The 22,424-nt window shown below is 49.8% G+C and overlaps 1 protein-coding gene across 1 annotated transcript; it reads right to left on the bottom strand.

The window, feature by feature from the left end:
- Positions 1–1,132: 1,132 nt before the first annotated feature.
- LRRC75B (leucine rich repeat containing 75B) lies at positions 1,133–21,997 on the bottom strand. The gene is made up of 4 exons (XM_042015219.1): positions 21,679–21,997; positions 16,482–16,610; positions 13,495–13,607; positions 1,133–2,786 (listed from the first exon to the last, which is right to left on the bottom strand). The coding sequence occupies exons 1-4, from the start codon at positions 21,934–21,936 to the stop codon at positions 2,264–2,266; spliced, it is 1,023 nt and encodes a 340-aa protein (XP_041871153.1). The 5' UTR covers positions 21,937–21,997; the 3' UTR covers positions 1,133–2,263.
- Between the last annotated feature and the right edge of the window lie 427 nt (positions 21,998–22,424).

The following is a 22,424-nucleotide window of genomic DNA, read 5'->3' as shown; positions in this document are numbered from 1 at the left end:
CCATGTGCCAGGTTCTGCACCTGGGTAACGACTACCCCAAGCAGCACTCCAGGCTTGGGGAAGAGCAGCTGGAAAGCTGCTCAGTGGAAAAGGCCAGTGGCATCCTGGCTTGTGTATGCCATAGTGTGGTCAGCAGGACTGGGTTGTCAAGCACTGAACAGGATGCCCAGGGCAGTGGTTGAGTCACCATCCCTGGAATTATGTAAAAGAGGTGTAGATGTGGCACTCAGGGACATGGTTTAGTGGTGGGCTTAGCAGTGCTGGGTTAATGTTTGGACTTGATGACCTCAAAGATCTTTTCCAACTGAAATGATTTTATGACTCTTTAAGATACTACACTGAGAAGGGAAAAATGAGTTGTGAGAAGAGAGCAGGTGGTGACCTTTGTGCAGGTTAACATGAAGGTTATGAGATCCTGCACCTGTGACTGGAGTGCAGCTAGGACTGGGTCCAGCATTTGCAGTGTCAGGTTGTAATGCTTAGCACAGTGACTAATCCCACCTTTCTTCCTCAGGGAACTGGTTTGAGGCTTTTGGTGGTTGATCAGAGACACCAATACCTTCCAGTGTCCTCACATTCTTGGTCCAAATGGAACAGATTGCTTGAAAAATATCACAAATTTACTTCTTGCAATGTCTTGTAAAATTAGTAAAAAGCATGAAAGGTGTATCTATTCTATGTTGATTTGGGTTGTTTCCATATATGAGAGTTGCTTGTATGTGTTGCTCTGAGACTCACAGAGGCAGTTAGCAGAGGAAGGCAAAGTTACCATTAATTTAGAAGGGTAAGGATCTCTATGGGTTTTTTTAAATATCTCTCATTTCTTTAACTTTTAACCCTTTCAAAAACTCATCTACTCTGAATTCCTGTGGGGACAGATAATTGAGAGGACTTATCAGCTAAATCTCATCAGTTTATTTCTATCAGCCCCTTGCAACACGAAGGATGGCAGCCTACCACAAATGATTTCCCATGAAACCCATGTTTCTCTTTCCTGAAAGGAATGAACCACACTGACCAATGTGAATGGTACCTGATCCTCTCCCTCAGGCACTGCATGAGGGCTCTGGTCCATATTCCAAGATTTGCGAACAGCCCAGATACTCAGACTCTGAAGTGCTTCACGCGCATGTCCAAGAGAACTCTTTATTATGTTTACATAGAGCATGAGCAATGTGGAAAACACTGGAAATTCTGCATCAGTGGCTTGGTTTTTGGACAGCACTGGAAATGGCGATGCAGCTGCTCACGTTGTGTCTGTATTATGAGGTGTGCAATGTGCCACAAGGAGCCAAAGCTTTGCGCTTCCGATTGGGAAGTGCCCACCTCTGGTACATTCACTGCTTGCTCCTCTAGTGTCACAGTCAGGTGCTGAGCTGTCAGCTTTTCCTCAATTTCATTTGGAACTTGCAATTGTAGTACCTTGGAACTTGCAATTTTAGTATGAAAGCACAGTTTTTGAAACCAATCCTACTTATCCACAAGACCGTTCCCCTTCCCTCTCCTCCCCCCTCCTCCCATCCCATCCCAACTCATCCCATCCCCCATGCTCCCACCAACACATACCTCCTTCCCCTCCCTCTCACCCCAGTCACACAGCAAATATCCTGATGCTGCAGTTCCAAGCCATGTGTCCGCCCCAGCCTATGTGATCCAATGGTCTCTGACCAGGTCCCTTTGTTCAGACGTTCATACAAAACACACAATAGGAAAAAAACAAAACAAAAGGAGCCAGACACAAGAGGGAGACACACTGCTGGGCTCCAGCTCTGGCCTCTGAGCCCTTCCACTAAGCTCCACAGCACTAGGCTCTTGGGGTACCTCCTTTCACACTCAAGGCTGCAGGTCCCAAGGTTTCCAAGGTGCATAGGAAAAGGAAGAAAGGAAGTAAACTACAAGCCTGTTTCTGTTTTAGGTTCCCCCCAATTCCTTTCCCTCAACCCAATGGCTACTGGAGGATATTCTTGACTCCGACAGGTCTTTTCCAGTCTTCCAGTGAGACCCTGCCTGGGGACCAGGTTCACTGTAAGTCACTGGTTCCGCTCTGGAACATGGGCAATGGGTTTGGCAGAGAGGGGAGGGAGCGGAGCACGCTGTGGGGGGACAACAGGCTTTTGTCTCACAGCAGGTGGGGGGGAGATGTCAGGGAAGGCGAGAGAAAAGAGCCAAGGGAAGCCAGTCAAGCTGGCCCTCTGCTTGATGTTTGTACTCAAAACTTCTCCTTGGGGTGGCTTCAGTGTGCCAGCGCTGGCCTGTTGTTCAGTCACCTCTCACAGCCCTGCTGAGAAAAAGCACGTGGCGGGGTGCTTCCGGCTGCTTCATCCTCTGGCTGGCTGCCCTCGTGCCCGCCGGCGATCTCAGAGTCGCAGTCAAGCGCCTCATAGATGGTCGGCAGCGTGGTCTGCTGGCTGAGGCGCTTGCGCAGGCCCACGAGCAGCGGCTGCGGCATGGAGGAGACGTCCACGTTGTTGCCGAGGTCAACCCAGGCCAGGCAAGGGAACTTATTCATGTCCTTCATAGTGTCAGTCAGCTCCTTCATGGTTGCCCGTGTCAGCCGGTTGCCGTTGAGGGACAGGTGGGTGAGCTTGGGCAGCGCCCAGAGGAAGGGCAGCAGCAGGCGCACCATGTCATCGTTCAGCTCCGTGAAGCTCAGGTCCACCGAGGTGAGGTGGTCCCCGTTGTTCTGCAGGTAGTAGGCCATGCGGTGGACATCCCGCATGGTCAGGGGGATCCCTGACAAATCCATGGAGTCCTGGCTCACCTTCTTCTGCAGGCTGGTCTTCAGGCTAATGGTGGAGAAAGGGAGGCAGAGAAATCATTAAGGGGAGCACTCCCACCCATCTCACCCAAGTGAGAGAGCACTTGGGACAGGGAGAACTCATTAACAACATGGGCTAGAACGTTAAGCAAAGGGTTAATAGAGCTCACTGGGGAAACAAGCATTTACACCATAACTCAGGGCAGACTGTCCTGGGGCTTTGCTGTGTATTCTCAGCACTTACACATAAACTTTGCCAGAACTGGCGAAACACAGGCCGCTGAAGTGTCTCCCACTAGCAGATGTCACAGGATTTGTCTGTATGTGCCTGTACAGGCGCTCATGCATAGAAAGCAAAAATAACCAAGGCAAGCAAACTTTCCAAGAGCACTGGTTTACACTGTGTGGGAGGTGTTTGTGAGCCGCCTCTCCAGGTGAATGCCAAGGTCTGTGCTGCAGAGAGCAGTGTTAAACATCTGAGAAATTGATGTTTTATCAGGAAAACAATAGATCGGCAAACTGCACTCCAGGAATGGATTTACTGCATGTCCCTTTAAAAGTCTTCACAAGCAGCACTTAGTCAGTAAGCAGCACCAGTGGCTGCCTATTTGGGTCTCTGTGGTCAGCAGATCATCTGGGATCTGCTGCAGCTGTGAGAAGGTGGGGAGGGCATAAGGGTGCTAAGAGAGCGCTTTAGCAATTTCTTTTATTGTCTGCCTGGCCAGGGGAACGGGGAGGAGGTAGGAAAGCTGTGTTGTGAGGCTGCTGGGTATGCAAAAGGAGTGGGGTGTGGAGCTTAATGATGGACTGTGGGTTTGTAAGAGTGCTGTGAGAAGTGGGAACTATGGGGCTACAGGGGCTGCTGGGGGATATATTGCAAAATTGAGTCGAAATGTGTGTTGGTGTAATATAGGAGAACCAAATCCCTTAGTGTAAATTATGTTAATCTTGCTGCTCTTTCAGGCACATGTTGCCTTAAGGACATGGGGGCCCTTGTAGGACCCCCCAGTTGTGTACTCAGGGGGTCTTGTAAGTGCCTTATTGAGTTTGGGAGGATCAGGGTGGGTTAAGCATTAACCTTTGAAGGTCCCCACTCTTCCTATCTGGCTCTCTGTAGTGTCCTGCACACCTGTGGCACAGCCAGTCCCTGAAAGCAATGGGTACATGGGGACATGCAATTTCCTCGGAGGAGGCTGCAGCACCGCAGGAGCTCCCATGGCAGGTGAGAATGTCCCTACAAGCCTCAGAATTGCCAGGCTCTGCTGGAGCTGTGCAGAGGATGTGACACTGCTTCTGTAGCTTTGCTTTACATATGCAGTTCATGGCATCCTGGAAATCTCAGCCCTTAATAATCCTCTATAAGCATGTATTGACACAAGGGAGTAAATGTGCACCAGTGCAGGCAACAGCCCTTTGTGGACACATTCAACACTGGCACAAACCTGTAGCTGCACTTCCTTGTAGAACCATGAGGCAGAAAGATCTCATGGCCTGCCCAATCAATTCTTATGCCCACAAATTCCTGCTCTGGGTTTAGCAGTACTTTGCTTAGGCTACTTCTGTGTGTCCTTGTATTTCCTATGGGAATTCACTGTGCAAGGCTGAAACTGTATCTGCAAGCATGTATTTGGACATGGCAGAGAAGTAATAACAGCATGAATTAACTTCTAGTCAGACCTAAAGTATTGTAAGTAAAATGTATTACTTACTAAGTATTTACACATCAGATGACCCACACTAACCTCAGTGGATCACAGGAGGGGCAAGGGGAGCAGTGCTCATCTGTACTGTCAAACGGCAGAGACTGATGTACTGGTGAATTATAATTGGTTTAAAAGCACGTGAGGGAGGTTGCCAAAGAGCCTTGAAGATGGTTCTTGATACCTCTCCACTATCTGGGCCCCAGAGATGGGATTGTGAAGCATTAATCCACCACACTGCTTGTAGCAACAGTGTAGTTGCTACAGTTCTTTCACCTGCTGTAGCAGCAGTTGTGAACTGTGCATGCTGTGCTCTGGGTAGCACTGGGCAAATCTCCCTTTTCCTGCTAATCCAAAGGATGCTTGAGATCCGCCCAGGCTCTCTGGGACCTATATTTCTTCAACTCTCTTGAAAAACAATACGTGTCTTTTGGTATAGCTTGTCACCAATCACTGGCGATGGTGTAGGACAGTCTACCACAAAAGACGGTTCATCTTGTATGAAATCTATCAGGGACCAGCCTCAAAGCTGGAAAAGTCTCAGGTTTCCCGTAGCACAACGAAAGTTATCCTTTTAGCCGTGCTAGGTATTTTATCTGGGTGTTTGATCTGGAGTACTTGTTCTAGCAGAACAGAGCATCCAATACACAGTGAAGGTGTGCATTCATATGGGTCAGGTGAAACATGCAGAAATGAAATCGAGTGTGAACCTGAGTGCACAGGGTAACTGTCCCCTGTATCCACAAGGGGCTGGTACAAGAGATACAGAAGCCTGCTCTGGCCTGTATGGGTTTAGAATAAGTCTTTCTTGGAAGCGTGGGGAATACAGGATATGTAAGCATAGAAAGAAGCCTGTAACTACTTCAGTGCCTGTTTTGTGTAAACACAGCCTGTGGCTCCTGGAAATTCTCTTCCCCAGTGCTGTCAAGCTGCGGGAGATCCTGGGTGGGTGGGGGACATAGAAAGGAGATATGAGCATAGGGGCACCTTCCCCAGCCCCAAGCCCTGTCTCGGTCTGTGCAAAGCCACCTCAGACCTTCCTTTTTATAAAGCTCCAGGGCACAAGCCTAGTTTGGAGTGGGGATGGGAACCAGGCTGGAGTGGGGACCACTGGAGGGCACGTCTGAGCCGGCACCGCTCCCGCTGCTGGCCCTCAGCATTCAGGTGCCGTTTTTCCTGTCGCGTCTGCAGCAGCAGCTTTCTTAACAGGGGGCAAGTTTGAAAGGCTCTTGGGGTCCCCTTTGGAACGACTTGGCTCCGAGTGCAGACAGTGATGACTGAAGGGAAATGTCTGAAAGACAAAAGCAATGTGCTCGTCTGTCCCTGCCCGTTAAGCCTCCCCTCCTGTGACTGCTGCGTGGAGACTGCAGTAATAAGTCACGGATCGTGCTCTCACCAGAGCAGGTACCTTCTGCTGCTCTCCTCAGCAACGAGCCAATACCCCAAGGAGGCTTTAATCAAGCAGACAAATTATCTTACCATAATTTTCCATGATTCTCCAGACTGGACTGCTCCTGGCTGAATGTGCTTAAACCCTCCTGTCCTGTGCCAGAGCCCGCCCTCCCTTCTCTGCTGGCTTGTTTTTCTTTCCTTTCCTGTGTTTTTTGCTGCTTCCTTTTGCCCTCATTGCTGTACCTGCCAGGGCGACTCTGGGCCTCCTGTCTCAGGACTGTGGGCTCCTCCCGGGTTTAAGTTGTTCCCTTGCCTATAAAAATGCCTCTTGTAGGGATGTGTCTGTAGGAGCCTCATCCTGGTGGACACAGCCCTATGCTGCAGCCAGGCCCTCAGCTCTCTGGTAAGTGCTGAAGCATGAGATACAACACCCCACGCATGCTGTGAACCCTGGCAGCCTCCTCCTCGCCTCTCTGTGCAGCTCCAAGAGGCACAGCTAAATCCCATCTAGGGCAGGGCATAGAAAAGCTGCCCACTCTTTTTATATTGCTTTAGAGGTGAATGTGTCTGCTGTCAAAAAGGGGTCAGGGAGATGTGGGTAGATGCTTTACTCTGAATTATCTGACACTAGGTATTTTTTTGAGCTCTGTTAAGCTCTATTTCTTGGGGGGAGAGGGGCATGATACACAGGGCACCAAGCTCTCAGTCCCTTGTGCAGCAGCTGAGAAAATACTAGGTTTATTTCCAGGGAAATGGGTCATCTATTATCCCCTAATTTCTGCACGTGAAATAGGCTTTAAGATTGCTTCAGCTGCAGAAGTCTTTTTTTTCCTCTGTGTGAGACAAAACAGCTACTTAGCAACATGGCTCTTGATGCCCGTGGGACTTGTGGACAGAGGCTGCAGAGCACCGGGGACTGCCGCCCCCCCCCCTGGATTAACCTAATGCTTCTGCAACTGGTGCTCAGGGCACATTTGTAATTGAGAGGATTTGCATCTAACAGGGATCTGGACCCTGGATGCAGGGCAGCAGACTGTGTTTGTATTATCTGTAGCAAACTTGGAGAGGAAACAATGCCCCGCTCCCTCAGATGCTGGAGAAATGGCTGCAAGTGAGAAATTCTTGGAAACTTTGAGCAAGAAAAGAGGGCAATCAGCAGCCCGTCCCCTACTGCCTGCCTGGGGATGCAGCATCCTGTGAGGAATGGTGCTGGCCCAGAGTCCTGTTTATAAGGGATCAGCACTCTGCTTGCAACTGTTGTCCAGCCCTGCTGAGAGATGGGAGCTCTTTGAGGTGCATCTCCCTGTTTGTCATGTGAAAGGTTTTACTTTGCATTGTTCCCAACTGACTTCTTGGGGTCTGGCCTTTCTCCCATGGACAAGCAGGCAGTCTTCCTTTCACCCTCGCTGCCAATTATCCCTTCCCTGGGTGCCAGCTCTACTCTTCAGCAGGCATTACCAGCAGTCTCTAGACTGCACTTTGAGCCTGGCTGTGGAAGATCCACCCTGGATCAGTCCAGACAGAGCAGGGGCCTGAAGGACCTGTGGGTGTCTGGAATCAAAACCCTCTCAGTGAGATATGCAGGCTAGGAAAGAGGTGAAACCATCTTGTGCCTCCCCAGGCTTTATTTTGGGATAAAAATCTTCCTCTTTCCATTAACCCTCAGCCACTGTTCCTGCCTCCTGGGAACTCAGCTAGCACAAGCAAATTCAGAGCTGTCTTGGGATGGAACAACTAGGAGACCTGAAATTAATTGCTAGTTGTTTGTCTCCAGGACCTGTCCCAAGAGAACTAACCCTTAGGCCATCTTCCAGGTCCTTCTTCAAGTCCATGAAGTTGCAGGCTCAGCACTTTTTTTTTTTTTTTTATTAGCACTGGATCCCATCTATTTCTTGCTCATCAGCTAAATTCTTTGGTGGCTGGAAGGAAGGGGTGTAATGGCTCCTGACTGTTGCCCTGTTGGGACTTGTAGCAGTCACAGTGGTGTCTGACCTCTTGTTAGTTTTGTGGGGTTTGGAGGAGCTCGTTCAGCCCAAGAATATTTCCTGGAGTCCCAACTCATTTCCTCATCTCCATGCTATGGAGAGAGGCTGGGAGGAGACAGTAAGAGTGAGAGAGAATTTTGCTAATGAGGGGTGCTCACCACTCCATGCCTATTTCTCTGGAGAATTACCAGCTTTCTACCCCTCTGTCTTTTATTTTTATATTAAATTTGTCTCCAAATATAAAACTTGATGCCAGAAATTCCCATTACTGCATATCCCCTCTGTCATTAACAGGCACTGCCAGTAGTGGCTAATTAGCCATGAGTCAGGTATCTTTCAGCTGCTCTTTCTTGCACAGAACCTCAGGCATGTCTGGATGGCTTCCCTGCTTTGAGCAGTGATTTAGGGGATGGATTCTGAGCTTTTAAATTGCCTACTTAGCATAATCTGCTTGCTTCACTTCCCAGTGGCACAGGGTGCTGCTGTGCAGGGCTGACTTTAGCTGCCTCTAATGCAACATGAAAATGGAAAGACAAGCCTCAAAAGTACTGACCTGGACTAACCCAACCCCAGCTGATCTGAGGCTGGGGCTGGCCCGGCTGCGAAGATGGAGGCAGTGCACAAATAGATCACTTCCATGAGAAGTCCCTTGGTCATATCTCCATCCTTGTGCCCAAGCTCTTTTGACCAGCTGTGGAGACAAGGCAAAGGTAGCCTTTCTCCTATCCTACTCCCTCTGCAGCTGGGGTGGGACATGCAAATCTGTAGTGTTGATGCAGCTGAATGCCTCTCTCCTCCTGCCTCTGCTGTCATCTTCATTTTGTCCTTGAAGGTGTGTTCAAGAGAGCTGTGAACCCTTGGCCTTCCTCCTCCTGCCACTTGATCTGTCCAAGGCCTTCGGTTGTTTCCCTTCATTATTTAGGCCTATCTTAGCAAAGCAGGGAATAATGCTGCTTCCTTACTGTAAATATCATGTATTGACCTATGTCCTTGTCAGACCTTCAAATGAGTAAGAGTCACAAAGGTACAAGGTCTCTGCTGATTGCTTTTAACTACCACCTGCCACCCAGCCTCAGTTATTTCGCTCATTGTCTCTCCATCCAAGTGTCCTACTTCTGCCTGACAGCCCTGGCCTTTTTAATCCTGACTCTGACAGGGCAGTGTCAAGCTGCTGGGTGACCCTTTCTGCCGCTTCTGACAGCCTTTCCCAATGTATGGGCCTCTTGATGCTGCTGGGAACCCTCCTCAGGGTAGTGTTTGGGATGCTCTGCACTGTAAGATGAGGATACAATTCCTGTATCTGTCCACAACTCATCCACCAGCTCATGTCTGTCCATCTGACATCTCTGTGAGCACCAGCTTCTTGGAAACATTGTGTGGGGCAGTTCCTGTACTCTCATGTGACTATTACCATGTGGCTTTAGTTAACTGACTTGGCTTCCTCTCACTAAAGCAGGAATGATGGTGCCTATTTACCCTGTTGCATAAGGGTGACATGAAGCTGTAATTAATATTCACCTCATGCCATGTGAAGGCTGGGATCTCATCTGCCAGAACTGTCAGCCACAGCCCTGAGTGATGTTTTCAAGGAAAAAAAAAAAGATCTGAAGCCCTTTAGAGCTGTTTCCTTGAAGTCCTCTAGACACAAGTGCTTTCACTGCATTTTAAAAGTGCACCTAATGCCGCAATGTCTGGCCAATGCACATCAATAACAGAAAGGGAGCAATAAGCCCACAAGGGATACTCTGCTCTCCACCCACTTTGGATTAGCCATGATGAAATTCACTCAGATGAGCAAAGCAAAGCTGTGGTGAGATTTGTGAAAAGGAAAGGCCATATGCATGTGGTTTGGGAGTTAATTCCATACACACAACTACCTTTGCTCTTCCAGAACCAGCCACTGTGTGAAAAATCTGGGGGTTGTCACAATTTAAAGCTGTGTTTACTGCCTGCCTGCTTTGTGGATTCAGGTTTGATCCTTTGCACACAGGAAAGGAAGTAGTTACACTGAAATTGCCGGCTCTGGGGATGATGCAAGTGGAAGATACATTAAGGTTCCCTGACACGGCCTTGCCAAGACAGTTCAGTTGCAATCCACAGCTTCCTGATCACAGTACCAGACTGTGATCCAGCTCTCCAGACAAAGGCTGTCTTCACCTGATACCCTTCCCCCTCTCCACTCTGAACTGCAGCCCAGTGTGTCTGGCTCTCAAAAAATAATACACCCTCTGGGTCCCACCCTGTTCTGGCAACAGATAGTGACAGTTTTCTTGAATTCAGCGTGGCAGGAGGCCCCTGAAAACAAGAATTAATAATATCTAAAAGTTCTGCATCTGTCAAAATGCCAGAGAAGTAGCACTGATAGCCTAAAAGGTCTGTGTCTGTATAAAGGAGCATTTCTTAATCCATTACTCTTTACACACTAAACATCAATTTAATGAGAAAGCGAAGCTGCAGTTATACAACACTCTAGGATGTATTCTGCTCGTTAAGTGGGAGTGATCTATACAACTGTAAAATGGTGCTAAAACAGAATTCCCTCTAGGATATGAAGGACTGAAAATTGTGCAGTAGTTATGCTAGTCCCTGCTGCAGAAATCTTATCCTCCAGCTTTTGAGCTTTTAATTTTAAAACCCCCAGAGTAAATCTGCAAGAGCTTGTCTTCCTAGTTGGTTAGGCAGCCAACCCAAGTAGGGCAGTGCCAGTGGGGTGCAGGCTGTTAGCTGCAAACCTGAGACAGGATTTTGCAGGAAAGGAGAACTGAGCTCCTTCCTTTCAGCATGGCAAACTTGTCTGAGTATCACCTGGGCAGCCGAAATAGTCTCTTTGGGTGACTGCACAGTTGGGACACTGCTAACCCTTCCTTGTACAAGGCATACAGCCACTCTAAGGAGCCCACAGGCATGGATGCAGAGGGAAAACTGCCTCCCAGCTTTACCTTCAGCAGTTCAGTCAAGCACAGAAACCAGACAGAGCCTGGGCTGGATCTCTCCTGCTCCCTCCAGCTGCTGTTGCATTGAGTCCACGGACCTGCAAGGAGCTTTCTCCTTCCACATTTCTGTACAGGCTCTGCCTGTGTACTCAAACAGCAGTGCTTGAAGAAATGTATCTTAACCTTTTTGCTTTACCAGTTCATGCGTGGCTCAGGTTTGTACCTGCTGGATATGGGTCCCACTGAGAGTAGCTGGGGACGTAACTACTGTTTGTCTGTGACCCACTGGTTTGGCAAGGGGGACAAACACCTGGTGTATGATCTGACCCCAGTATTGCAGGTCCTCTCCATCTCCCATACCACATCTCCATAACAGCCCAAATGTAATTGCAACCTGGCAGATGCTCCAAGCTCTCTCTGTATGGCTAGGCTTGTTAATTATCTCCTGGACCCATCTAACATGCTGCCAGAAAGTAGAAACTGCATTTCAGAGGAGAACAAGGGAGTCCGACATCAGCTCTATGAAAGAGAGATGCCAAAGTCCAGGAGGCTGCAAAAGTGAGAGGAGAATTTGGTTCCTGAATGTGGTCTCCATGCGCAGATTCCTCCCTGCTGTCTTTAACCCCCACTAGATTTTAGAAATTCCTTCAAAGTATTGCTGCTACACCCATGCTCTTTACAGGGCCTCAATAGCAGGCAGGATGCAAGCCAAGGGCCCAGGGTTTGAGACATATAGTAAAATACTCCCACTAGCAGACAGAGGGAAGTAGAGAACTTGGATCATGTAAAAACAGCCTGCCCAAACAAACTTGGGCCTTGATATCTCCAAATGAAGCAGCTATTTCTTGCCTTCCTGCTACTGACAACACCCATTTTCTTGCAGCAGCCTCAGATGCCAACTCTGCAGGCGTCTTTTGCTGCAAACTGCAAACCATTTCATCCCCACACTTAGAAGAGGAAGCTCTGCTGTTAAATATTTAATCAAAATTAATTTGTGCCTTATGTAACACATTGTAACTGGGTGTGGTTGCCAGGCAGGGCTGCCCGTTTTAGACCTGTATTTCCCTCCATTGCACATTGCCTTGTTGCCCTCTCCCTGCCTGTGCTCACAGATGTTCTGTACCTGGCCAATACTTGGGGCCTGGCCCCTCTGTGTGGGGTGCTCATTGGACCCAGAGCTCTTCCTCTGGCCATAAACCTCCTCTCTGTTGTTACTAAGTGATGAGTTTGCAGCAGTTTGCAGTCCTCTGCTGTCCCCAGGCTGTGCAATCACAGGGAACACTTCCAGTTTGACTGTCCATCCTGAAGTCCAGCTGCAGAAGAGGTTTGCTCTATCTGCAAGCAGGGATATGGAGTCCTGAACTTCTTATCTTTAAGCTTATCTTGGGAGGGGACAGGAATGAGGTCAGAACTGTCATCTACATCCTGCATCTCCAGTATTCTGCAGGATCCTATAGGGAAAATGTCATTGAGTGGGTCTGGAAAAGGAGTCGCTCAGCTCTGAAACCTGTCTTGTTCGGTGCTGTGGTTGCTACCTGCAAAGCAGCACAAACAGTCCTGCCCTGTGGGGTGTTGGGGGTGACAGCATTTGGGGTGCTTATGGTCGGTGGCAAAGTGGGGCTAAGGGTACAAGAGGCAGATGGCCTGGAAATCACGGTATTAGGGATTTTATTCCTTAAGATGAACTGGGAACCTGCCTCTGAGTCAGAATGAAAGGTATGATGGAAATGTCAATTCCCATGGGGAATTTTAAGTTGCTGGCACACACATCAAAGACCAAAAGCATCAGAAAAGCCCAAGGCCTTTCTCAGAGTGCTGCTGATTTTGCATTTCTTTATATCCAATCCTGCATTTATTCCTGTGAAGCTAATGGGGCTGACATGAGCTCTTTTCTTAGTCACTTCTCTGTCTTTTCTTCAGCAGTGGTGATCTGTGTCAAAGGAACACGGTTTGCTCCAAGAAAAGGAGGAGAGAAGGGGTGGATTTAAAAGAAGTGGGGATTGCTCTTTATCTGGACAGAAAAGGCAGCAAGTGTCAAGGAGGGAACAAGTGTGGATGTCTGAATATGCTTCTAGTAGTGAAAAGCAGCTGCCATCCAGTAGCTGTCAGTGGCCAGCATGGTCTGAGCTGGGTTCTCTGTGCATCTGCACCATCCCAGAGCCCTCTCCAGGTGGTGGCAGAGAAGTGGGAGGTAAGAAGGATGGTTACCTCTCTGCCAGCCACCCCAGAGTGGTTCCTGCTGAATCGGGTGATCAGCTGGTGGTAGTGCCTCGTAATGGGACACTTTTCCCACTGTCAGGGAAGCTTTAAACAAGGACAGGGTGTGATGCAGAGCCAGGAACGGCTCAGTTTGGCACGTGGGTGTTTTTGCAGGCTTCCAGCCCTGGCCATGCTCCCAGGGCCAAACACCCTGCAAGCCCTGCAGGAGGGTTGTCTGTGCTGTGCACTCGGGGGGATTGATTTCAGTGCGCTTTGGAGAGGGTGAGGAACTGTAACACCACACAGAAAGGAGCAAATGGCAAAACAGATCAAAGAGAGAGGTGTTGGGGCTGACCCTGCTGGGGTTTTGGGAGAAGTTGAACAGCAGCTGCTGTGCACTGTTTTCAGTTCTGCCTCTCTCTGAGGAGGGTAGTGGTGGCAGACTGGGATGGTGCTTGGTTGCAGCACCGTTTGCCCAGGCAGATCCCTCTCTGTGCCCATCCACACGGGCCCTGCCAGGTTCTTACCACACTTGGGACTTCCTGCGGGGCATCCCGTGCCGGTGCCATTTCGAGTGCGGGGTTAGGTGGTAAATCAGCTGCCTGCAGATCCTGTCTGAGGATTTCCAGGGGTCATATTCCTGAAAGCAAAGGGACAGCTTAGACTCTGCCTGCACAATAGCAGAACATGAGAAAAGGAGGAGGGCAGAGGAAGATGGGAAAGGAATGAAGATGATAGTGGAACAGGGGCACGTATATAAGGGAGGAGATGAAGAGAGAATGAAAGAGGAATGGTGAGAAGGCCCGAGATGCCTCTGCCACATGCCAACTCCTCCTGGGGTGGAGGAGGAGCAGTTGGAGTTCTGTACTACCAGGAAGAACCCCAGCCCAGCCAGCATGTTCCTGCCCAGAGTGGGGCTACAATTTCACATCCCAGCCAGGAGCAAGTGAAACTCAGAAGAGGGGTTCATTTTCCAGGGCTGCAGCAGGGTGGCTGACAATGCTCTGTTGCAGGGATCCCTACGCTGCCAACTCCTTGTGTTACAGGACAGTACTAGATTTCTAGTAATTACCTTGTTGCCATGCTTCCCCAAACTCTGTCTCTGGACCGACTATCTGCTACCCTCATGTGGAAAGGTCAGTAATTGGCACCCTTGCGCCATCCCTGAGGTGCTTCCACGACCTCCTATGCTCTAGTTGGGAGGTGTCATGACAGGCAACTTTGGCTACTTCCCCATAGCCCATCTTACTTCCTTGTAGTTCACTCTGCTCCCGGAGGTTTGAGTTTGGGAGCTTCCAATGCCAGCAGTTCCCTCCTGCCCCTGCAGTAACTCATCAGGAAAAGAAGGCACCCAGATGGTTGCTGCCTTCCTGGGTTATTTTTTGTTCTTTAGTGCCATGACTTGGAACAGAACCTCTTCCTCTGGTGAAACAGAATGGCAAATGGCAGCTGCTGAAGGCTGGGACTTCTGCCTTGTCTATTGTATTTTCCAATTGCTGACAGACACTTGCATTCCCATCCCTCAGACGTCCAGCCATGGTGCAACATGTGCATTTAGGGAATTGATAGGTAAACACCCAGTAAAGCTGTCAGGGAATGCACTGATTTATTCCTTACTGCGAGTAGTTGAGCGCTGCACTGGGGGCCAACAGCTGCACTGTGACTTTCCTCAGCAGTCCCTGAATCAGCTGAACTCTCCAGGGATGCACTGCCAGCATGTGGCAGTTCTCCTGTGCCAAGGGGAGGGGGATCCCAGCCTTATGCTCAGCTGAGCATTCCCTGATCCCCATCCCAGCTTCCCTAGGTACCCCACAGGGACTGGCCCATGCCTTTAGCTTAGGTGCCTTGTTCTAGACTACTCCTGTGCTGGCAGAGCTGCAGCTGGCACTCTGCTGTCACCTACCACAGCAAACCTCTCCAAGTGGGTGCACGTGCACACCAGGCTCCAGTACAGCAGCTGGCACAAAGCTCTGCGAGCAATTGTTGGCTCACAGCTGAGAGTTACCCTCCTGTTCTTTCCTGTGTCCTCACTGATTTAATTTCCACTGACAGACTGGGAATTGCACTCAGCCTGCTTGCCTGTAATGCAGTTACACCCACCAGATGCTCAGCCAGGGTCGGAGAGGGGACGTGGTCTGGCATTGTTCTGGGAAGGGTGCATGTGCTGTAGGTACTGAATTCTACAGCCACTTAACTAAACTTCTGTTGTCTTGGAAGGGCAGCTCAGGTGCTCAACATCTTCCTTAGGAATGGGGAAAATAATTTCTTATGTAATGGTATGTGTGTCAGTGCATCCATAAGGCATGAAACTAGAGTGGGGGTATAAGCAGGTGTATAAAAATGGCAGTGTGTTATCTGCCAAACACATGGGTACTGGATTAGGATAAGATCCCCTCCTGCTGCCTGCCCTGAGGGGGACTGCACAGCACAGGCTTGGAGATGATCTGGTAGCACAGCTGGAGATGAGGTCAAGTGAAGTGTGGTTAAAGAGATACTACTGCTACAACCCACCCCTTCCTTATATGAATTACACAGATATTACACTTGGAAAGATTTTTTTTTTCAGGCTGCGCTGCAGCCCAATAATAATGATTAAACTTTGGCTAAATGTAGTTTGTCTATTGAGACATGACTGGTTAATTGTTATCAGTGAGCCTCAGGAGAGGGCAGAACAAGGTTAGAAATGCCACTAATCTACACCAGGCATTCGCTGTATTCTCTGGGGCACTGCTGCTTGCTCTGAGCTGTGTGTACTTAATATCTCTCTTTGAATAAAGCAATTCACTCTATTCCTCTCCTTGTAAAGCAAACATGACACTTGCCAAGCCTCATGAGCAAAGGGATACATTGCAAATCCAAGTGCCTGTGGTGGCAAAGGGTAACAGAAATAGATGCTGGTGTTGCAGTGGGACTGGGACATCTGTGATGTTTGTCTGTCCTCAGCCGTGCCTTTCTGTCTCTGCTCTCCTCATCCTCTGAAGGAAAGTGTTGAAGCATGCAGGGATCCTGTGCATGTAACACATTTACTTCTTGAACCCCAAATGGCAATATATTCCTACAGCACCATCCATCTGGGGAAATCTGAGAGTTTATGGGGGGAAAAAATGCTGGGTTGGGGTAGTTACATATGGCAAAGGGCCCAGGAGGAGAGAAGTGGTTTTCCTGCAGAGATCTCCAAGAGCCTCCCATGAGCTCTAGTTGCTTTGAACCCCTCTGATACCAGTGATTATGGCTCTCTGCCCTGTCACTGAGTTTACTATGGGCACAAAAAGTCATTTCCTAATTTCTGTGCACATAACCACCCCCTCCTTCAGCTGCATTCATGTTCTGAGATAGTTTTAACTGATTTTTACAGAAATATGCCCCCCAACCCATATGCTGCCACTCCCAGGGCACACACTGCCTGGCTCTGGAGGATTGATTGCAGGGCACCACTCAGCACCAGCTGCCCCAGTAGGGCTCTCTGCATCAGTGCTGTGCCACAAAGTGTTCACTGAATTGAGGGAGAATTCACCTTTTTGGGACACTGCAGATCTCTAGCAAGGCTCATCAGCAGGTCATGGGAGATGGGATCCACCAAGTTGAGGAAAGTTGCATTTTTGTAGAGCACTTCATTGAGAAATGTTCCTTCCAGTCCTAGGTCCTACAACAAAAATGGACAGTCAGATACACAGGCTTCCTCAGAGCTGTATCCATGGGATGTTCTGAAACCAGAAAGTAAATCTGATGAGATGCCAGCTGGATGCCCAGTACAGGAAATTATCCAGCAGAGGTGAAGCAGCTGTGTCTGACCCAGCATTACTGTGCTGGGGGGTGCAGGCAGCCAGAGAGCTGAATGAGATGCGGTGTTAATTTGAGCTAGTCAGCCTTGGGCTGACCACCTTATTTCCACCTACCACAGGAAGGTGATAATTCTATCATTATCATTTCCAGGCTGGCTGGAGCCTGGAGAGAATTAACTTCAGAGAAACACAGTTTTGTCAGCCTCTATGTGTGAATCTGCTGAAGAAGCCAAGCAGAAAGGCTGGCTCTAAAGCTGCTTCTCCAATCTCAGCTTTTCTGGAAGAATCAGACCTTTCTCAGGTATTTAGATGCTGCCATACACCCTGGTGGTGGCTGGCTGAGCAGAAGTCCTGTCCATCTGCATGAGTTTAGCTGTGCTGTGAATTTCTCAGTAAGCACTAAGCACTGGCAGTATGGGGCGTAATGGTAAATTTAGAGGTGGCTTTACACCACAGTCAGAGGAACTCCTCTTCCTGTCTTCCACGGGAACATTAGGGGAACATCTGTGGTCCATGCAATTTATCCGTGTGGACCAGGGGATGGGGCACCTTTGGAGGAGACCTCAGCATCTTTGGGAACAAAAAGCCTCCCCAGGGCCAGATGAATGATACTGCAAAGAACTAAGCTGTTTCTTGGTAAGAGGAAAGCAAAGAGCTAATATATTGACACAGTTATTACAATCAGGAGGTACCACAGAGCTGTGGAAAACAAACAAAATAAAAAAAATGTGGGAAAGAGAGATCACATATTCACATGAAAGTACCACATGGGCAAAAAAAAATACCCTAAGAGTAGAAATGTAGAACAGAAAAACTCCCTAGTAGGGATAGTGCTGGGTTTGATTCAGTCAATAAGGAGGGCTCAGCTGAGGGAGGAAACAAGTCTTTTCCCCATTCTGTATGCGGCTGACAGGAGAAATGAATAAGCAAATGGGTGCCCCATATGTTCACACTGCTCTACTGAGCGTGTGCTTTAGGCACCACCCAGTGACTGAGAGCTAAAAAAAAAAAGTGGAGTGACAGGGGGAAAAAAAGCTGGATGTATGCACATACATCACCAACAGGGATAGAGCCGTAGCTGGCAGAGGTTTGGGATCTTAACTCTAAGCACCAATCAAAGCCAGTGCTGTATCCTGCTCTGGATAAGCTGGACTGAGCAGAAAGCACAATCCCAAAGAGACCCTGGCTACAGAGACAGAAAGGGAGAATAAATTAAATACTTTACAGCCCCATCACTCTGGGTACACAAATGACACCCATAAGTAACCACGGAACCCAAGCAGTGGATCAGTCCTGAAGGACAGACAGCCACAGCTGGATATGGGCCAGGAGCCTACCAAGGCATCATGCCAGTGTCTCCCTTAACCATAAGGCTTCAGGGAAATGGTGCCTCCTACGTCAACTGTAATGTGCACAGATGAAGAAGGCTGCTGTGAGGATGCCATGGCTGGGCATGCAGCAGTAGATGTCAGAGCAGTAATTAAACTCCCCCAGTTGGAGCTATACCATTAAGATGAATCTGCATTCCCATTATAAATCCTGCCTGCGAGGGTTCTGTAAGTAATATAGCTGTAAATATTCACTTCACATTGATATTCCATAAATTCTTAGCCCAGAGGCATTTTCCAGTTCATCTTACTTATTTCCCTATGTCCCTCCCTCCCTCTCATTTCTTGAAAAATTTTGTACCACCTAGAGGGTGGCTGCAGACAGCAGAATATTGTAACTCTTGCCAGTTCAGTTGGCTTAGTGTTGTTGTCTTAAAAATGACACTTTGCCATTGTCTCAGCACAGGGAAAACAGATTACACCAGACTTTTTGCTGGTGTAAGTCTACTGTCTCCCTGGGCTTCAGCTGAGTGATGCCCACCTAGATCAGCAGGAAAGCTGATCTGGCTTCTGCTGGTGGGCATTTCTAGGGCTCATGTCCAAGTGTTCATGTACAAAGCATGTGTGCACCTGAGGTTTGCAGCTGTTATCCATGCAGTCTTCTAAAATGCTGGGATCTCACATCTCTGTTAGTGGATCTGCTTCTGCCTGGCTTGCTTGCTTTACATTATCATACCCTCTGAATATCCTAGGAATAGTCTGCAGCCTTTTGAAGTCTGCAGACCACAGGTGAAAAACCACTGGCAGATACATCAGTAGGGTACACCTGCAGGGCTGGGCAAGCAGTGTGTGTGCTGGGAGCAGCACGAGGTGTACATGGGATCCCATGTCCTCCAGTCCTGGCTGCGCTGTCTGCTCTCCTGAGGGGGCTGCAATTGCAGTCCCACCATTTCTCTGCCTTCTCTCGGGTGTTTGCACACTGGCCCAAGGCACAGTGACGAGGTGTGGTGTTAAATATTCTCCCTGTCCACTAGAGTGAACAAGGTATCTGTCTTTTTACAGGTAACAAACAGACCCTCACTGGGACACATTAATCCGTGACTCCTAAGAGTGTGATACTGCCAAGGTAAGGAGGGACATGCTGGGGACCAAGCTAAGGAGTGAATTTAGTTGTGGAGTGAGGAAAATTTGTAAATTAGAAAAAAGGCTGATCTGAAGCTGACATTGGACATGTGAGGAGAACTGGTGGTGATTGTACGACCCCAGACTGGGTGACAGTTGGGGATGTGGTACTTAGTGGTGTAACCCTCTGTCTCTGAAACCTCTGAACACTCAGTGAACCAGAGGCTTTTGGGTGTTGCTGGATGGGTTCCCATCTTGCTTGGCAGAAGATGTTGTGATTACAGGATGCATGTCCCACTGTTCTGTTGTGAGCAGATGGATAGACAGTCACTGTTTCAACATGGACAGGCAGAGATGGGGACCAGGAGTAACATGGGGAACTGGAAAGGCAGCAGGCAAAATGTGAACGTTCAGGACATGGTAATTCTCAAGCGCAGATGTGGGGAAGCCAAGTGTTTAACTGATCCTGAAAGCAGCTTAGAAGTGACCCTCCATTCCATATGGCCCTGTGACTTAGTACTCAAACCCTGTCTGTTCACAGATGGACCTTCTGGAGATCTCCAGGGTCTGTGGAGGGTTTCAGTGCTTCTGTCTCCAGGAGAGGTGCTGAGCACTATAGAAAATGACATTCTGTAATTCTGGCCTCTGGCACACCCTAGTAAAGTCTGTTCATGTTACATCACCAAGTCCATGAAGTGAGTGGTTCCCTCTCTTTCTTCACAAGCTTCTTGCAATTAGCACCTCTCCAAAACTGCCTTTGAAATCTTATTCAACCCTTTTCTGCCATACTGGTGCACACATAGAGGTTCTCTGCTTTGAGTTTATCTGTCTACACATGTGGCAAGAAGAGTGTGGTGCTGGTAACAATCTTCAAGTGAATGCTAAAGTAGTGGACAGGAAAAGCAGAGATGTAATTTTTGGTCCTATAAATTCTTACTTGTGAGTGTGCAACTTGCTGGTAATCCAGGGCAGTGACCACCACTCTCGTGACACCTGAAGTGGCCACTTAAAAACAGAGGCTAGACAAGAGTAAGGGAATAAAGGTAGGTATTTATTTGAAGGGCCTTCAAATGTACACCCTGGGGAGTCCAGAGGCTACTCCCAAGATGGACCCGAGTCACTAGTTCTTCACACTTTTATAAGTTTGGTCCATTTGCATATCAGGATCAATTCTCCAATTACAACCCCAGTTAATGATGTAACTACCCCAGGTTTATGCTCCTCTTCAGGTGTTAGTTTACAGATTTTGGGCCTAGGATAATATGTGTGTCCTTGGAGAGCAAGCTTGGAAAGGCTAACCAGCATGAGAGAACAGCAGCTAACAGGCCACAAGAGACCACAGAGCTACACACCAAGCAGTACAGGATTTGAAAAATATAAAAGTTAAAACCTAAGGCATCATTCGAATGTGTTGTAAAACCCTGGACATGCAGAGCAGACAGGGCTGTTCATGCAGCTCCCTGCAGCTGGTAGTGCGGGTGAACAAGCATCCAGTGAGCCAGTCCCTGCTCCACTGTACTCACACCCAAAGGTTACTTGCTACTAAGGCAAGAAATAATGTATGTTCCCAAGATGAAGTAGATTGTTATCTAATGAAGCAACATGATAAGCTACAAACTGGTGGTGCTTTATGTCCACATCAGAGGTGGATTTTGTCCCTTGTGCTACCAATCACAGAGTTGCCTGCAGTTTGGGGCAGCTGAGTTTGGCTGGAAAGTGATGGTAGCAGTGAGCGATGGAGGAGATGGCTCTGTTCCAGCAGCAGGGCTCTGTCCTCAGCATCAGTTTGGCACCGCACTGTCTGCACACTGGCTTTTCTGTTCCTGAATGGCGGCAGACAGAAACATGCTCCCACTGATACACTGACCCCTTTACCCTCTCCTCTCAACCTCGATTGTCCCAGAGGTGCCCTCCAAAACCATTCTGGGTTTTCCCAGACGTATCTCAGCCAGTCTGGCTGAGTGGGCATAATGGTGGCATGTGGTGGCAGTGGGGTGGCAGTGGGGTGGCAGTGGCTTTTTTCTGGGGGGCATCAATCCTGAGCACACCCAGGGACTGGCATGAAGGGGTGTGGATGAGCACAGCCCACGCTCGGACCCCCCTTTTCCTGCGTGCAGCACAGCCCTCCTCACAGCACCCTCCCAGCCCCTCTCTCTGCCCCCGGCAGTCGAGCCAGGTGCCCCTCGCCCAGGCTGGGCGTCGGGGAGGTGGCTGATGTCGCCTGGCGTGGTGGGGACCGAGCGGGGAAAGGACCGGGGCACGGAGCGGAGAAAGGCAGCACAAAGAGCCCCGCCAAAGAGGACTGCAACCCCCTACACCGCGGCTCCCTGCGCCAGGGCGCCGGGCGAGGGCTGCAGCCCCCGGCCCCGCACGGCCCTTTGTCCCTGCCCTGCCCTGCCCTGCCCTGCCCTGCCCTGCCCCGCCCCGCCCCGGCCCGGTCCGCCCCGTTGCCCCGGGCCCGCATCCCCGCAGCAGGTACCTTCCTAAGCAGCCGGAGGATGTGCACGGCGTGCTCCCGCTTGTGCTCCCGGATGGTGGCCTGGATCTCCCGCAGCCACCCCACCCGCCGCACATAGGGCGCAGGCGAGGCTTTCCGCAGCACCCCGGGCAGCTTCTGCGGGTGCAGGAGCAGGGAGGAGAGGTGGAAGTCTCCCCGGCCGCTCTCCAGCCTGCCGAGGCAGGGCTCCTCGCCACTCTCCTCCTCCAGGCTGCTCTGCCGGCTCAGCCGGGAGCCCATGGCCGCGCTCCGGACCGGGCGGGCGCCGGGCTGTGGGCCGGGGGAGGCGCCGGGGAAGGCGGGGGGTGCGGGCTGCCCCGCCCGGCCGGCCCCGCCCCGGCTCCCCCTGCTCCCGACGTTCCCGCAGGAGCAACGCCCCGGGGGTCTGGTATTCCGGGGCTCCGTGCTCGGCACCCGCCTCCCCGGCGGCCGGGCAGCCCCGCTGCCTCTGCCCCCGAGGCGCCTTCTCCTCCTGGGTTTGTTCTGCCGGGAGATGCTCGGTGGGGAAGACAAAGAGAGACGCGGATGCTGCCGAGACTGCTCCTTCCATCCAGGCATTTTGAGGAGCTTTTATATTCCTGGACAAACTCTTTGAACATCGCAAAAGGTTGTCTAGATTAATAGTAGTTCAAAACACACCATCTGGCAGTGACTGCTTCTGTGGGCTGTGTTTTCTATCAGTCTGCTGTTGATCCCAGAGGAGGTGTTTTACTAATCTAGAAAGTGGT

Source organism: Corvus kubaryi, unplaced genomic scaffold (genome assembly GCF_017639235.1).
Source record: "Corvus kubaryi isolate FWS band 111438036 unplaced genomic scaffold, C.kubaryi_AGA036_p1.0 split3-37173, whole genome shotgun sequence".
Taxonomy (NCBI): Eukaryota; Metazoa; Chordata; class Aves; order Passeriformes; family Corvidae; genus Corvus; species Corvus kubaryi.
Note: the sequence above shows the minus strand (reverse complement) of the source record. Positions and strands in the feature narration are given on the sequence as shown.